This window comes from Schistocerca serialis, chromosome 6 (genome assembly GCF_023864345.2).
Source record: "Schistocerca serialis cubense isolate TAMUIC-IGC-003099 chromosome 6, iqSchSeri2.2, whole genome shotgun sequence".
In the NCBI taxonomy this organism is placed as follows: domain Eukaryota; kingdom Metazoa; phylum Arthropoda; class Insecta; order Orthoptera; family Acrididae; genus Schistocerca; species Schistocerca serialis.
In genome coordinates this window covers 743,973,874-743,992,071 of record NC_064643.1, presented here as the reverse complement: position 1 = coordinate 743,992,071, position 18,198 = coordinate 743,973,874, and the positions used below count along the sequence as shown (strand labels likewise).

The following is an 18,198-nucleotide window of genomic DNA, read 5'->3' as shown; positions in this document are numbered from 1 at the left end:
CCATTAACATTTTTAACCATCTTATGGGGTGGTTAAGCTGTTATAAAAACAATGTGGGCAGTATTAACTAAATGGCAATTTTGTAGTTTGACAAATGCACATAAAGTATGTATATTATTAACATTTATCGTCGACATGATCTACGGAACATGGAACCATTTAACTAAGCCTGGCATTAGTTAATGTCTGCTACACCTGTGCCGAATACTGTCGTACTAGTAGTATATTACGACTGCTGCTCTGGCAATTGTTGAGGATCATTATGTCCAAAATTACCGATGTTTTTGGTCACACCGCTTCTTTGAAAAGCAACCACCAAATGACAGGAAATCACTCTTGGCTATGCATATTTGGTCCCAGGTAATGTAATTCAAGAAAGAAATTTGCAGGCGATCACTTCCTGTTGCGCATTGTTCCTCGCTTTCAGGTGACATTCGAATTCTCAAAACACGAAAACGACGACAAATTGCGCAGTTTTGGAAGTCTTTTGCGGTCGTGACACAAATGTACTGCGCCATCAATGCGATTATTTGAACGCATGAAAACAATTTGTATCCATCTGAAAACTGTCTCTCTAGAAAACCGTCATGATGAAATTGAGCAGAAGACAAATCACAGGAGTGATAGGTGACAATCCCAGCAGCTGGATTGTATGTTAAAATTTATCTCTTGTAACTAACATTAATTCTGTGACTAGGACACTAGTTTTAAAATATCAACAGAATTTATTTTTGTATATTAGTTTTGTGATACTGATGACGTTTAAGTAGAGCTTATATAAACTTTTGTACCAGGACGAAACGTCACAAGATTATCTCCCGCCACCGCTAAATTTGACGCGATGGATACAGGTGGCCGATATAACAAAGCACTTATAGTTAACTACGAAACGGAGCAGCAGCTCATTTGATTTTGAAAAGAGTCAGCAGACAGTAAATGCGAAAGCGCAGTATTAAGTGTGGAACCAGATAGCAAGACATCTCGCATTAGGTACAGCAAATTGATCATACTCACCAAATTTACCGTCTCATAAGGTCGATTTCCCACAGGTACTGCCACAAAGTTCACTAATCACTGACACTATTAACAAACACAAATTTATTAACGCACACTTCACAAACACAATAAGTATCACAGGAGGGACTTCACAGAATTGTTGTGGAGGGAACGGATTAAAAAAAAATAAAAAAGAATTTTCACATTTATCTAAGAGATCAGCATTGATATAGAACCGTTGAAAAAGTATTTTACAATATGCTGACTTTGCATCATTCTGATTTAGTAACTGCGATATTATTATTTCGTGACAGCTTGCAAATATTTTGTAATTTTAATAAATTTTATTGCGGTCTCCTATATTATTTATAAACACAGAAGGCCATAAGTAACGAGTCCACGATAGAGCTGACAGCCGATATTTTCACATCTCGGTCACACACTGCGATCACTTCTCGACCACGCGTACTCACATCCAAACGAGTTCTACAGGTGCTCCTTTGACGCAAATCATCGCTGCCGCGCTCACCAGACGGGAATATGCAACGCTATCTATGATGTTGCTGTGGAAGCTCTTCGAGCACATGGAGTAAATCAGGCTAGCCAACTGGTCGACGAGTTTGAGTTTAAAAACAGATGAACAACTTTGTATACAGTTAGACCAGCAATCAGAGAGATTGATCAATAAACAGCTTTGTATAAATACATAGTATTACTTGACACTTCGCTCTCTGTATTTATAGGTTACTAATAAACTACTGGTGTTTGGCATATTGGTTAATTTGTCTTCAGTGATGCTTTTCGAAAACCAGTATGGTGCCCCTTTGAGGAAATATTGTTGTTTTGTTGCCTTAAATGATTGAACAATAAACATTTCGTGAAGCGTATTGGGTGCAACTCCGAAGTGTATGGAACAATCCATTACAATGTACGCAGTGATACCACAGTCTCATACGTCGCTAGCTTGCAGCTTCAGAGTTCAGATGATCTTTGGTATTGTAATGTATTGGATGATGATAATGTGTTTTGGGTGTGAACAAAGTGTTAGGGAGGATGTGTTGTGATGTAGATTGGGTATTTCCAGCACTGAGGAAACCTTCTCGTCTGTGGAATGTTGCTAGTACGGTCACACTTTCTGCTGTTGGAATGTTCAGTAAATTAATTACAGGTTAGTTTCACCAGAAGCAATAACATGACTTTATGTTTTTTGTAGTCATCACTATGAATAAAAGTGGACATTGACGTCATGGTGACAGATTAGTATATAATAATTGTACTTTAAAAGTGAGGATGTTTTGTGAACGTTGCATGTGTGGATTTGTAGCATTGTGGACTGTCAAGACTGTCAGAACAAGTTGTACATAAACTATGACCCTTGGGCCGTTTCTGGGACGGCAGATTGGCGAGAGACTTGAACATATCTTCTTTTTTTTTCATTTTCCTCCAAAGTAGTTGTTCTGTGTGCTCTTAACGCGAAATTATTATTGTGTGTACTATTAATTCATTAAGTATGAAGGCATTCTACGTTCACTATTTGTTATAGCATTTTATGTCTTTATTATAAGTTAATAAACAACTAAGTACTGCAGTTATACCATAGCTTATGTAATCAGTCTGATGATATTTTCAGAATGGCTGAACACCACAAAGGTCTACAACCGTGACATCTTGATTCACGCACTAGAGAACAGACCACCCACTGTACCACTGATAACAGTTTCAAATCACCATTCCTGCTTTGATGATCCAGGCTTATGGGGTGCGTATAGTCTTTAAAAGACTTCTTTTTCAAAAATATTCCTGTTTATCTATGTCAAAAAATGCATTGACTAAAAAAACTGTCCATCCTTTTGAGCACTCTCAGAAAATCTTCTCATACTTCATATATGATGTCATGTATGAGGTAGGCTATGCACACTTGCTAGGAAATGTTGACCTTTAGACTTCTATGAACCTGATGACCATCCTTCGTAGATTTTTTGTTATGTACGGTAGTGATGTTTCATGTATATCCAATGAATTATACAAGTTGCTATATCAGCTACCACCACATGTTAATACTGGTGCAGTTGAGCATAATATGTGTTTTCCACAAAAGGTTCGTCAGTCACATAATATTATGCCTTTAAATTTTCACGGTCATTATAACGCTATTGAAAGCTATGAATTCTCTTGGCGCACTCAGTTGCGTTGTGTGCTGTTGTTTTATATATACTCTATTAAAGTAATTAATTAGCAATCTAGAAAGTGTGTTAAGTTATGCTTTATGCAGTTCTTTCCTGAGTTGCCCCTCTTGAAGTAACTCAGAGCCTTTGCAATTAAACAAATAGTCCCATAGAGTGAACCATAGTTTCAAAAAATAGAGGAAGAATGTAAGCTGCTTATTCAAGAAAAGAATGACTGTATTATTGTAACAGGCTAAAAGGCAAGTTTATGAATCTGATTTGCTGTTTTGTTGTTTGATTCCCGACTGATAATCTTAATTTTTGACAAGTTGTTATTCGATCTTTTTGCTTAATTTGACCTCCTGCTTCCAAAATATGTACTATCTTCTGGCCAGAGGGAAGTTATTGTTTTAATGCAGAATGGAAGTGGTACTCATTGTGGCTTTAGTAATATGAGTTGACTCTTACGTTTTCATGATAAATTGTGTGAACTTTTGAGTAGGGTACAATTAGTCTTCAGGACAGGATTCAAAATTAATATATTGATTGAAAACACTTAGAACTATTTCATGCACGGGAATACATTGATAAAAATTACAGAGGCTGCAAAAGAAAGTAACCAATTTCAACTACTCGGATCTCTGTACCTATCACCCATGCATTTCTTTGTATGAGGTTATGGAACCAACTTTGTGTATGGGTCTTGAAAATAGTTTCACAATCCTAAATACAAATGATTTATGAACTTCCATTTGTGACTCCACAAGTATCAATATGTACAATGTGAAATGAATTATCATTCCATGTAACCGAGGAGAGTAAAATATAACAGCCGTAAAGTTGTTGTTGTGGTCTTCAGTCTAGAGACTGGTTTGATGCAGCTCTCTATGCAACTCCATCCTGCGTAAGCTTCCTTATCTCCAAGTAACTACTGCATCCTACATCCTGAATCTGTTTAGTGTATTCATCTCTTGGCCTTCCCCTATGATTTTTACCCTCCAGTACATAATTGGCGACCCTTTGATGCCTTAGAACGTGTACTACCAACCGATCCTTTCTTCTAGTCAAGTTGAGCCATGAATTCCTCTTCTCTCCAATTCTATTAAGTACTTCCTCATTAGTTATGTGGTCTACCCATCTAATCCTCAGCATTCTTCTTTAGCACCACATTTCGAAAGCTTCTATTCTCTGCTTGTCTAAGCTATTTATTGTCCATGTTTCACGTCCATACATGGCTACACTCGATACAAAAACATGTAGAAAAGACTCTCCAACACTTAAATCTATACTCAATGTTAACAAATTTCTCTTCTTCAGAAACACTTTTCTTGCCATTGCTAGTCTACATTTTATATCCTCCCTACTTCAACCATCATCAGTTATTTTGATCCCAAATAGCAAAACACATCTGCAACTTTAAGTGCCTCATTTCCTAATCTAATTCCCTCAGCATTGCCTGATTTCATTAGACTACATTCCATTATCCTCACTTTGCTTTTGTTGATGTTCATCTTATATCTTCCTTTCAAGACACTGTCCATTCCGTTCAACTGCTCTTCCAGGTCCTCGGCTGTCTGAGAGAACTACAATGTCGTCAGCGAACCTCAAAGTTTTTATTTCTTCTCCATGGATTTCAATTCCTACTCCAAATTTTTCTTTTCTATTCTTTTCTGCTTGCTCAGTATACAGATTGAATAACATCAGGGATAGACTACAACCCTGTCTCATTCCCTTCCCAACCACTGCTTCCCTTTCATGCCCCTCGACTCTTATAACTGCCATCTGGTTTGTGTACAAATTGTAAATAGCCTTTTGCTCCCTGTGTTTGACACCTGCCACCTTTAGAATTTGAAAGAGACTATTTCAGGCAACATTGTCAAAAGCTTTCTCTTTAAGTCTACCAATTCTAGGAACATAGGTTTGCCTTTCCTTAACCTATCTACTAAGTCATAGGGTCAGTATTGCCTCAAGAGTTCCAACTTTCCTGTGGAATGCGAACTGATCTTCCCCAAGTTCAGCTTCTACCAGTTTTTCTATTCATCTGTAAAGAATTCGTGTCAGTATTTTGCAGCCATGATTTATTAAGCTAATAGTTCAATAATTTTCACTCCTGTCAACACCTGCTTTCTTTGGGATTGGAATTATTATATTCTTCTTGAAGTCTGAGGGTATTTCACCTGTCTCGTACATCTTGCTCACCAGATGGTAGAGTTTTGTCAGGGCTAGCTCTTCCAAGGCCGCCAGTAGTTCTAATGGAATGTTGTCTATTCCTGAGGCCTTGTTTTGACCTAGGTATTTCAGTGCTCTGTCAAATTCTTCATCCAGTGTCATATCTCCAATTTCATCTTCATCTCTGTTTTCTTCCATTTCCATAATATTGTCTTCAAGTACATTGCCCTTCTATAGACCCCCTATATACTCCTTCCACCTTTCTGCTTTCCCTTCTTTGCTTAGAACTTGTTTTGCATCTGAGCTCTTGATATTCATACAAGTGTTTTTCTTTTTTCCAATGGTCTCTCTAATGTTCCTAGTGAGATAAGCTTCTACATCCTTACATTTGTCCTCTAGCCGCCCCTGCTTAACCATTTTGCACCTCCTGTCAATCTCATTTTTGAGACGTTTGTATTCCTTTTTGCCTGCTTCATTGACTGCATTTTTATATTTTCTCCTTTCATCAATTAAATTCAATATTTCTTCTGTTACCCAAGGATTTCTACTAGCCCTCGTCTTTTTACCTACTTGATCCTCTGCTGCCTTATTTCATCTCTCAGAGCTACCCATTCTTCTACTGTTTTTCCTGTTCCTGTCAATCATCCCCTAATGCTCTCTCTGAAACTCTCTACAACCTCTGGTTCTTTCAGTTTATCCAGGTCCCATCTCCTTGAATTCCCACCTTTTTGCAGTTTCTTCTGTTTTAATCTACAGTTCATAACCAATAGATTGTGGTCATTGTCCACATCTGCCCCTGGAAATGTCTTACAATTTAAAACCTGGTTCCTAAATCTCTATCTTACCATTATATAATCTATCTGAAATGTTCCAGTATCTCCAGGCCTCTTCCATGCAAAGAAACTTCTTTCTTGATTCTTAAACCAAGTGTTAGCTATGATTTAGTTACATTCTGAGCAAAATTCTACCAGGCGGCTTCCTCTTTCATTCCTTACCCCCAGTACATATTCACCTACTACTTTTCCTTCTCTTCCTTTTCCTACTATCAAATTCCAGTCTCCCATGACTATTAAATTTTCGTCTCCCTTCTTTATTTGAATAATTTCTTTTATTCCCTCATACATTTCTTTAATCTGTTCGCCATCTGCGTAGCTAGTCGGCATATAAACTTGTACTAATGTGCAAGACATGGGCTTCATGTCTATCTCGGCTACAATAATGCTTCCACTATGCTGTTTGTTGTAGCTGACCCGCACTCCTATTGTTTTATTCATTATTAAAGCTACTACTGCATTACCCCTGTTTTATTTTGTATTTATAACCCTGTATTCACGTAACCAGAAGTCTTGTTCCTCCTGCCACCGAACTTCGATAATTCCCACTTTATCTAACTTCAACCTACCTATTTCCCTTTTTAAATTTTCCAACCTACCTGCCCAATTAAGAGATCTGACATTCCACGCTCCGATCCGTAGGACACCAGTTTTCTTTCTCCTGCTACCCATAAAGTATGTAAAATAAATTAAATTGGCTTTTACATTCTTTGTAATTCTTATTAATGTATTCTTGTGCTTTAAACAGTTACAGCTCTTCCCAGTTAAGATATTTACTTTGAATTGTGCTGTATATTAAATTGTGAATATGCGGCTGCCAAGACAATGATTTGAAATAGATACTGTTGACAAAACCATAAGTCCCTCTTCCCTTTTGTCCCTTCCTATCTGTTCCTTCCATTCTTTGTTTCTAACTCCTACTTCTTCCATCAAATTCATTGCTACCGCATCCACATAAAGACTCCACCATATTTATTTGCTACATCTTTGGTTTCCTTACATCATTCCAGTAATTTTGGAATCTTATACAAAAACACTTGGATTTCCTGCCACTGTTTTTCCAACTGAACTTATCAGTCACTAATAAAATCTTAGCCAACTGATGAGGAACTCTGGGCTAATCTGGAGTGGCGTGGCAATCATTTTATTCGACGTGTGCAGAAGGGTTGCAAAAACCACCGCATCAATACTGGCGCCTTCATTCTGGCTTCTCCCAGAGAAGGTCAAGGTTATGTGCTACAGATGTGCCGTAAAGCCGTAAATCCCTCCACGTATGTGTTGCTTTCGGTGCTTACGTTTTGGGGATATGTCTTGCCGCTGTACGGCAGACCCTTGGTTTGGTGACTGTGGCCACCCATTCCATGAGGGAAGCCATTGTGTTCTGCTGCCTGTGTGTGTCAAGTGTGCTGACCGCCACTCCCCTCACATGCCAGATTGCCCGGCTTACAAGACAGAAAAGAAGATACAAGAATACAAGTCCCTGGATCGCCTGTCTTACACTAAGGCTCACCAAAAGTATGAGACACTCCATCCAATGTCACCATCTTCAACTTTCGCCTCTGATACTTCCTTTCGTCCTCCTCCTCCTCACCCCAGCCCCGCCCCACTCTCCCTTCCACCTCCCCTGCAGTTCCCGCGACCTCCAGTCAGGGAGTCACTCCCCCTCCCTGGCTGAAGAAGTGCCCCCCCCCCCCCCCCCCTTCTTCAGCATCTGCTGGTGATCGGGCTCCCTCCCAGGAACCCTCTCCCTGACATCTCACAGGCCAGAAACCTCTCACCACTACTCGGCCATGAGGCACACCATCTGTGCGCCCCAAGGTCGCCCGCTCTCTTTTGGTCCCCGTTCTTGCAGACGCCTGTACTCCCCCTGTGTCCTGCCCTCCTCCACCTCAGTAAGAGAAGTCAAAGAAACTTAAATCCCGTGACAAGGCACCTCCGGTGCCCCCCTGGAAGTGCCAACTCCCCTCTCGCAACCTGAGTCTGACATCTTTTTTATGGATGTCACTCCATCCTTGTAGGTGACTATTACTGACAAAGTGGCCTGACCTCCTCCTCAGCTCCTTTATGCCTACCTCGGACTCACGCCACACGATCATCCAGTGGAACTGCAATGGATACTATTGTCACCTACCGGAAATGCAATAACTTGTCTCCTCTTATTCTGCATTATTTCTTGTTCTCCAAGAAACCCATTTCCGTGATGACCACTCTCCAACTCTCCGTGGTTATCGGGCATTCTGTCAGAACCCTGCTGGCCCTGGGGTAGCCTCTGGCAGGGTCTGCACTTTGGTTTGCTCTTATGTTCTTAGTGACTGGAACCCCTATGTAGCACCTTGGAAGTGATAGTGGTTAGAGTGCAAACGACTTCGGCAATCACCCTTTGCAATGTGTACCTCCCTCCAGGTCAGCCACTTGATTATGATGCACTATCTACCTTAAACCAGCAACTCCTGCACCCGTTTCTCCTTGGGGATTTCAATGCCCACCATCCACTGTGGTGGATTGTCACTTCAACGGGTTGGGGTATCCTAATCAACCAAATTATCATGAACTTCGATTTGTATCATCTCAACAATAGTTCCCCAACCCACTTCAGTGCTGCTCATGGCACCTAAAATGCTCTAAAATGCATGCCTTAAGAGCTACGAGCACTTCTTCAATAGAAGAGATGTTTCACTCTACCGAAGATGAAGAAGTGCACATAGTTTTAAAGTATGCATTTTAGACCCCATGTTTACTAGACATTCTTTTCCTATTTTGTTCAATACTTCCTTGTCCCAAAAATATGGAAAGCAAAGGCCTTCCATTAGAAAAGATTTGTTCCATAATATCAAAGTTGAACAAGTGCTCTTACTTCTTAAGGTATGTATTTTAGAGCTCATATTTACTAGACATTTATTGCTCATTGTGTTGTTTATTCTGATGGACAGTTGTTCCCCGCAGAACCACTAAGCACGGTAGGAAATTGGTTGTTGCATAGCATCGCAGTGGTCAGGCAAAAATTAAGTAGTCGGTGTACTACTCCACATACCAGTCGTGTAGGGGTGAGTCAGAGAAGTTGCAGCCGATATAAGTGCCGTCAGAGCCATCCATAGTAAAAATGGGGATGGAATATAGTGACCAGAAACTTTCTGTGGTATGTACCAAGGGAATACCATGCTCGTGAAGAGATTCGTGGTAGCAGAGCTGCATAATGTCTGCTACAGCATTTCTTGTAGAAGCTCAGTGTAAAGAATGTGTTACTATGTCTTTGTCCCACAGTGGATGGTACTTAGTGATACTATCGACAGTTTCATTGCCCCTTAAGCCTTGATGCCCCTTTACCAATAGCATGGTGAGTTTCTTGTTGTGGTGCTAGAGCTGTGTCAAAATAATGATTGTATATTTATTAAAGCATTCAGCATATTTCAGTCCTAGTATTGCAGTGAGCTCCATTGTAAGGACCCAGGCTGCTGGAGAGAGTGGGAATTGACTACTATGTTATGTCTGTTCATCACAATATATGCTGCCAACACCATCTGAAGGACATGATCCATCTTTGTATAGATGTTCCCGTCCACTAAAAAAATCCTTTAACAGTTGCAAGTCCATAATAGGTTGAATGTATGGTGTGATAACATTTCTGTTTGATGACAATTACAAAATGTCATAAGATATTTGCTGATGACAGAAGTTTCCTTGCAAACCAGTGTCTACCTGTGAAACATGCTTTTGGCAATGCCTATATCCTCGTAAACAAAGGGTCGTGCCCAAATAGTGCGTGTTTAAGTAGATATTTGGAGCCAATATACTGTTGTCTGGGTTTTGAATGGCATTAGCTTTGAAAGGAAGAGCATTCAGAGGTTGACTGCAGAGTGCTCAAGCAGCATCTTATGACATTATATTGGCATCTGTCAAGCATTTGTAGGGCAGAATCAGTGGCCAGCCATGGCAACTGCAACTGTAGCCCATATATGGCTATGTTAGTATACAATATAGCTTAAGACATACTCTTGAGTTGGCACCACCTACAAACCTCCCATAATTGAATGCATGATATTAATTTCCTTACTTCATAAGTATGGACTGAGTGAGTTTCTGGTTGATATTGGGACAAAGGTATTTGAGAACTTGTTGGACCAGAATGTGAAAAGAACCCAATAACACCGTTCACGGTTCTTGTAATCTGTCACATTTAAATGCAAACGGAAATATGGGTGGTGATATTTCTATGGAACTAAAACCCAACCATTTCTAAAACTTTTCTGTAGCAAGAGACATAAATCAAGCCCGTTGTATTCAGCAGTGTATTCTCCCATTGGTTGGTGAATCTTGCTCTAGCTCACAGTTGGGAAATGGCAATTAATTCAGATTGGACAGTTGGTTGGCTGTCATGCCCACAAAAAATGCTGTACAGAAACTGCAGCAGAGTTGGTATATGATGGCTGCTTTCAGAGGTGGCCGTGCCTCATATTGCATAAACCTGTGATGGAACTGGGATAGTATGTGCTGGGTGAGGGACTTGGGTAGGTGTTGCACCTGGATATTCCACTGAGGATATGACCTGTGTGGCAAGGGGTTGAGAACAGGAGTGGCGTAGGGATGGACTAGTATTATGTAAGTATGGTGGGCGGCATAACACCATTTCAAGAGGGGTAGGAAGGATTGTTAATAGGATGACCCTTATTTCCGGGCACAGTACATACAAACATACATTAATGCTTGTTCCATAGATCATGAATACGAAATTTTGTAATGATGTGTATCATATCACTTTAACATAAGTTTTCTTTACACAAAATAATTATTTTAATTTTTTTTATAGTTACTACTTCATATCTAAAAATTCATCTATTAAGTAGAAGGAGTTGTCATTCAGTAATTCTTTTAATTTGTTTTCTGCCAGGCTTTTAATGCTATTTCGAAAATTAACAAAGACCTTTGTGGCAGCATAATTCACCCCTTTCTGTGCAAAAGTCAGATTTAATCCAGACTAGTAAAGATCATCCTTTCTTCTAATGTTGTAGCTATGCACTTCACTGTTATTTTTGAATTGGGATCAATTATTAATAACAAATTTTGTAAATGAATATATGTATTGCAAATATATTGTGAATATCCTGAGTTCCTTAAATAAATTTCTGCAAGGTGATCTTGGGTGGGCTCCAGCTATTATTATGATTACACACTTTTGTGCAATGAATACTTTTTCTCTTAATGTTGAATTACCCCAAAATATGATGCCGTATGAAAGCAGTGAAAAAATAGGCATATTAGGCTAATTTACTGATATGTTTATCACCAAAGTTTGCAATAACCCTAATAGCATAAGTAACTGGAGCTAACCATTTCAGCAGATCATCGATGTGTTTCTTCCAATTCAATATCTCATTAATGCATACACACAGAAATTTTGAATATTCTGCCTTAGCAACATACTTCTGTTCAAAGTATATATTTATCAATGGTGTTAAGCCATTTACTGTTCAGAATTGTATATAGCCTACTGTGTTTTCTCAAACTGTAGTGGGAGTCCATTTACAGAGAACCACTTAATAATTTCCTGCAAGACATTATTTACAATTTCTTCAGTTGATTCTTGTTTGTTGGGTGTGATTTCCATACTTGTATCATCAGCAAAAAGAACTAGCTTTGCATCTTCATGAATATAGAGTGGCAAGTCATTGACATATGTTGTTGTTGTTGTTGTTGTTGTTGTGGTCTTCAGTCCTGAGACTGGTTTGATGCAGCTCTCCATGCTACTCTATCCTGTGCAAGCTTTTTCATCTCCCAGTACCTACTGCAACCTACATCCTTCTGAATCTGCTTAGTGTATTCATCTCTTGGTCTCCCTCTACGATTTTTACCCTCCACGCTGCCCTCCAATACTAAATTGGTGATCCCTTGATGCCTCAGAACATGTCCTACCAACCGATCCCTTCTCCTGGTCAAGTTGTGCCACAAACTTCTCTTCTCCCCAATCCTATTCAATACTTCCTCATTAGTTATGTGATCTACCCATCTAATCTTCAGCATTCTTCTGTAGCACCACATTTCGAAAGCTTCTATTCTCTTCTTGTCCAAACTATTTATCGTCCATGTTTCACTTCCATACATGGCTACACTCCATACGAATACTTTCAGAAATGACTTCCTGACACTTAAATCAATACTGGATGTTAACAAATTTCTCTTCTTCAGAAACGCTTTCCTTGCCATTGCCAGCCTACATTTTATATCCTCTCTACTTCGACCATCATCAGTTATTTTGCTCCCCAAATAGCAAAACTCCTTTACTACTTTAAGTGCCTCATTTCCTAATCTAATTCCCTCAGCATCACCCGACTTAATTACACTACATTCCATTATCCTTGTTTTGCTTTTGTTGATGTTCATCTTATATCCTCCTTTCAAGACACTGTCCATTCCATTCAACTGCTCTTCCAAGTCCTTTGCTGTCTCTGACAGAATTACAATGTCATCGGCGAACCTCAAAGTTTTTATTTCTTCTCCATGAATTTTAATACCTACTCCGAATTTTTCTTTTGTTTCCTTTACTGCTTGCTCAATATACAGATTGAACAACATCGGGGAGAGGCTACAACCCTGTCTTACTCCCTTCCCAACCACTGCTTCCCTTTCATGTCCCTCGACTCTTATAACTGCCATCTGGTTTCTGTACAAATTGTAAATAGCCTTTCGCTCCCTGTAATTTACCCCTGCCACCTTTAGAATTTGAAAGAGAGTATTCCAGTCAACATTGTCAAAAGCTTTCTCTAAGTCTACAAATGCTAGAAACGTAGGTTTGCCTTTCCTTAATCTTTCTTCTAAGATAAGTCGTAAGGTCAGTATTGCCTCACGTGTTCCAGTGTTTCTACGAAATCCAAACTGATCTTCCCCGAGGTTGGCTTCTACTAGTTTTTCCATTCGTCTGTAAAGAATTCGTGTTAGTATTTTGCAGCTGTGACATATATTAAGAACAATAAGAGAACCAAGATTGGGACACCATTCTCGATACCTCCTCAGTTAGAGGACTCTGCTGGTTTTTGCAGACTATGTGTACTGTTAATTTCAACCTTCTGATAGTCAAAGCCCTGATGAAGGATCTGGTTCAGTTGTTCCTGTCTTAATGATAATGGGTGATGAAGGGATTGCTCCTTTGCAGCAAGTTCTTGCAGTTGGCAGGAGGATTAGGCGCGTGGGAGTATATGGGGCACGAAATTTGTCTGTGTACTTGGTTTAGGGGATAGTGCTTGCCTCGGTGAGACTTTTGGCAAAGTGGGCGAGGCATTTCTCGCAATTGTAGAAGCGCTGTCCACAGTTTAGAAGACTATAGGGAAGGTTTTTTTTGGTGTGTATGGGATGACAGATGTCAAAAAAATATACATTGTTGATGGATAGTAGGCTCGATATTGGCAGAAGTTGTAATGTAGACATTATGACATCATGATGGTTAAAATGAAATCATGATCAGACATTGTTAATGTTTACAGTTTCTTCTTCTCCTTAATTATTAATTAAAGCAACAGTTGCGGATACCATCAATGGACAATAATCTTACTTTGAAAGCAGGCATATCCTTTTTTAAATTAATGGTTGCATTTTTAGTGTAAACTATTTATAGTTCTGCTTTTCAGTTTTGTTTCTTTTCTTTCGATTTACTAGTTAAGACTGTAAAAATACAAAATTCACAATAAAGATAAACCAAATGAAAGACAAATTCAAAGCAAAATAAATCATTGCATCTACATATTCATGAATTTGACACTCCCATTTCGTAAAGAAAAGACTTGTCCAAAAATGCAAGATTGTATAGTATGTATATAGGAGACCAGTGGAAAAATTTCTTTGTTTAAACCACTTTTACTGCTGATGTTTCTGAGAATAGATTCAACACTTGGAGTATGCTGTGATGGCATACACACTTCAGAGCACAGCAACCCCCATCTCTCTCTCTCTCGGAATGATTTGTGAGATCATCAAGAATTTGATAGTCTTAGCAAGACTCTCCATCAGAAGAAATTCTTATCCTTAGTATAAGCTTTGTGAACTTATGTTCTTACACTGTGGATGGGTTAGCCATGCTAACAACGTACCTAAGTCAGTAACGTTGTTGGAATAGGAAAGCTTTGTGCCTGGATTATTATCATGGCAACAGATTACTTACCTCACCTGCTTTTAACAGCTGCTTGGAGCTGGCGGGTGGGGGTGGGGGGAGGGGATGTTCGGAGGAGGGATGATGTGAAGCATCTTTGTAGAGACCACACATGACATTTAAACAAGTTCTGTCAGTTAATAAAGAAGTTATAACCACTAACATTAATTTCAGTGCTGACGTAGTAGTAAGTGAATTTTGGATCCTTTCAGGGAGCAGCATGGATTACAAAAGGGAACTCCTCTATTGGGGTGCATAATTGTAGACTTGAATATAGTTACATTGTTCATTTAAAATATAACCAAACATAATTGCTCTGTCCTTAGTTAAGGACAGCAGTTTGGGCTACACGAAGTATCCTCTTGTTTCATTTGGTAAGTCTTAAATGTGTTCCATGCCAGTTAAATTTTCGTGGGTATTGCTAGATATTCTGTAGATAATACATTGCTGTTATTCTTCAGAAAGATTTCCTGTGTCCAGTTCAGAAGCTGATGCATCAAATATGAAGATCTGTAAGATATATTGACAACATTTTGACCATGGCTGCTACTCAGCAACGGTACACTAGTTTCAGTATAGGTTTAAACAGCCAACCGGTTGCACATAAATGGTAGGTACATTGACCTAGGTTTCGAGATCTTCTACGGACGTCTTCATCAGAATAAATGTTGTTAAATTCTAGAATACATACATAGAAAATCAAGTGTGACAAAAAACACATTAACAAAGATGACAATTTTCATGAAGCACACAGGTTACTTATGTAAAATTATATTACTGAAAAGCAATAGTTAGAATTTAAAGAGGTTCTAGCCTTTGCCTTGTGTGCCTAGCTGGGAACAGCAGCAGACTGATTGGCCCATTGGCTTACATTGCTAGTTGCACTGCCTATCAGGTGAGGACAGTAAACTGTATCCATTTGAAACATTGTAACAGAAATAAATGAAAAAAGTGACAGTAAATTTAAAAAACAAAATATTAAGACAGGTTAATGTCTTTCTGAAAATACAGAATCACATAGAAAAATTTTTACAAACAGTTGTACAATCCAGAAAATATGTGCATTAAGCAGCACATATGTATGAGATTAGAAGAAAATAATGTTTTGAAATTAGAAGCAGGGAAAATATAGAAGAATCAAAATTCCTTGAGCAGTGGATTGAAACCATAGAAAAAGTTTTTCTTACACAGTTGTAACTGTTCATTGAGGATGAGGCCATCGTTCATAGAAATATGCTTTAAAATCTCCAGCTCTTAAGAGTATATCGAGCCTATGACATTTCCTTTTTCTATGTGAAATGGAAATGGAAATTTCTTCATTGCATTCCAGTTTGTGTCCAGAAATTAGCAGATGATCAGCAAAAGTGGAATTGTGTACATGAGTGCCTCTTTTTCCCAACAAATGTTGCTTGTACCTGACACTAAAAGACCTTCCAGTTTCTCCTGTATAATAAACAAAACACATATCACAATCAGTGGCGGATACATATGGGGGCCACGGCACCCCCCCTTCCCCCTCGTAGGGCCGCCCATATTGCCACCCGGCTGCCCCCAAATGTCAGACCGCATGCTATTCGTTCATTTCTTTTGTCAGTCGACTCGACTAAATCGAGTTATCACGTAGTTGTACTTTCCTAGTAGCACGTGCATCCATGTCGTCATATTTTATACGTTTCTGTCTGACACATAGGGATCTACTTACTGGCTTAGCTCTGTTGACCACGCACCCTGACATTGATTGTTTTCTTGACAATGTGGTTAACCAATTTGCCAGAAAGAATAGGCGCACAGAATTCATCATTTAAGGAAGAGAACCACATAAGATGGCATTGTCTTGTATATGTGTATAATCAGTTTAAATAAAACTTTCTTAAACTTTGCATGTGACTTGATTATTTTTTATTATGGTAAAAGTAAAGTTAGCTGAAGATAACGTGAGCAGCTCATTCTTGAGGTTTTTTTGTATCCACCACTGATAACAAGTGATTTTATACACTCTTGAATTGTGCATTGGAGCAACTGTGGACTCGAGGTTGTGAATGAGATTTTTTTGCAACTTATTGTTCTTGGAAAAGGCAATTTTGAATTGACATTTTTTAATCAGAATTTTTTATGAAATAGGGCATAAAAATATAATCGAGAAAACATTTTTATACTCGTTACTGTCAGGAATAGCATTGCTGCCTAAAGTGGCCACTTTAGTGCCAGTTTTAACTTTTAAGATCTTGTCAACTAACACAGGACCATAGCCTTTATTAACTGCAATAGTTTTTATTTTGTTCATCTCTTCATTAAGCTTGTCAGGTGACAAAGGTATAGAGACTGCACGATGAATGGCTGAATGGAAAAATGCTTTCTTATTGGAATGAGGATCCGCTGAACTAGCGGGCACAATTTGATCTGTGTTAGTGGCTTTTTGAAAAATACCAAAAGTAAGTCTATCATAGTGAATAGCAATACTTAGGTACAAGTAAATAAGCTGATGGTCACTATTTTCCAACTCACAATTGAATCTAATTTTTTCCTGAGGGCTATTAAATATTTCAAAAAAATGCTGAATTCCTTCCTGGGAACCACTGTGTATGATCAAAATGCCATCTACGTGCTGAGCATACGACAAAATACTAAGATCAGCAGCTGAAAAATTATTGAAGAATTTGTCTTCCAGCAAATTAATGAAAATATTAGCCAAGATGCCTCCCAGTGGGTTACCCATTGCCAGGCCATCAGGCCAATGGTATAACTTGCCATTGAAAGCAAGACAGTCGTATTTTACTACTATTCTTAGCAGGCGAATTAAGTCAGTGATTTGTTCATCAGAAATATCTGTTTTGAAAGTACATAAGTTTTTTTTTCAGTGATGTCAATGGTTGTTTGAACAGACACATTAGTATATAGGTTGGTAATATCACTTAAATCCAGGATTCAGCTTTTCATCATCATCATCAGGCATTAATGGAAAAAGTTGATTTTTCCATCTTGGATCTGTATTGTGCAGTATCTGAGGTTTAGAAGGTTACAGCAGATACAGTTCAAACATCTTTAAAATCAGGCAAAAGAAATCCTCTCAGCTGTTTTTAATCAAATCTAGCAGGCTCAAGTCTTTCACAACCCATGGAGGATGTCCATCTGAAGTTTTGTTAGTATTTCTGTGCTGCACTCCCTCCCCTCCCCTGTCCACCTGTGCCTCAAATCCAGGAAAGGACTCTGTTGCCCAACAGATACCATAGCATGATACCACCTGTGTGGAAAAGATGCGAGAATGCATGGTGAATCACTTCATGACCTGACTCTTCTGGTCTAGGAAACTACCTAATTCCAGTTTGGTTTATCATTTGAGTCTAGTCTGGATGGGGATGGCACTACAACAATATTTATATCTGTTATAATATGACAGTGTTTCCTGTAACTGTGTTATTGTCTTTGTCATACCGGATGAAATTACACATGTCATTACAATGGTGGATACTTTGGTTTACTCCAGGAGCAGAATGGGTGGATACTATAACTCATTATAGTTCACTTTATTAAAACAAAGATGAGGTGACTTACCGAACAAAAGCGCTGGCAGGTCGATAGACACACAAACAAACACAAACACACACACAAAATTCAAGCTTTCGCAACAAACTGTTGCCTCATCAGGAAAGAGGGAAGGAGAGGGGAAGACGAAAGGAAGTGGGTCTTAAGGAAGAGGGTAAGGAGTCATTCCAATCCCGGGAGCGGAAAGACTTACCTTAGGGGGAAAAAAGGACAGGTATACAATCGCACACACGCACATATCCATGGATATGTGCGTGTGTGCGATTGTATACCTGTCCTTTTTTCCCCCTAAGGTAAGTCTTTCCGCTCCCGGGATTGGAATGACTCCTTACCCTCTTCCTTAAGACCCACTTCCTTT

At 39.0% G+C, this 18,198-nt stretch overlaps 1 protein-coding gene across 1 annotated transcript in view; it reads left to right on the top strand.

Moving 5' to 3' along the window:
• The first annotated feature begins 1,799 nt into the window (after positions 1-1,799).
• Positions 1,800-18,198, top strand: part of LOC126484342 (tafazzin) — a 35,267-nt gene continuing 18,868 nt past the window's right edge. The window contains exons 1-2 of the mRNA XM_050107794.1: positions 1,800-2,164; positions 2,627-2,755. Of these exons, the coding sequence (XP_049963751.1) occupies positions 2,050-2,164; positions 2,627-2,755 (244 nt within the window). The 5' untranslated portion in view covers positions 1,800-2,049. The remainder of the gene's footprint in view (positions 2,165-2,626; positions 2,756-18,198) is intronic.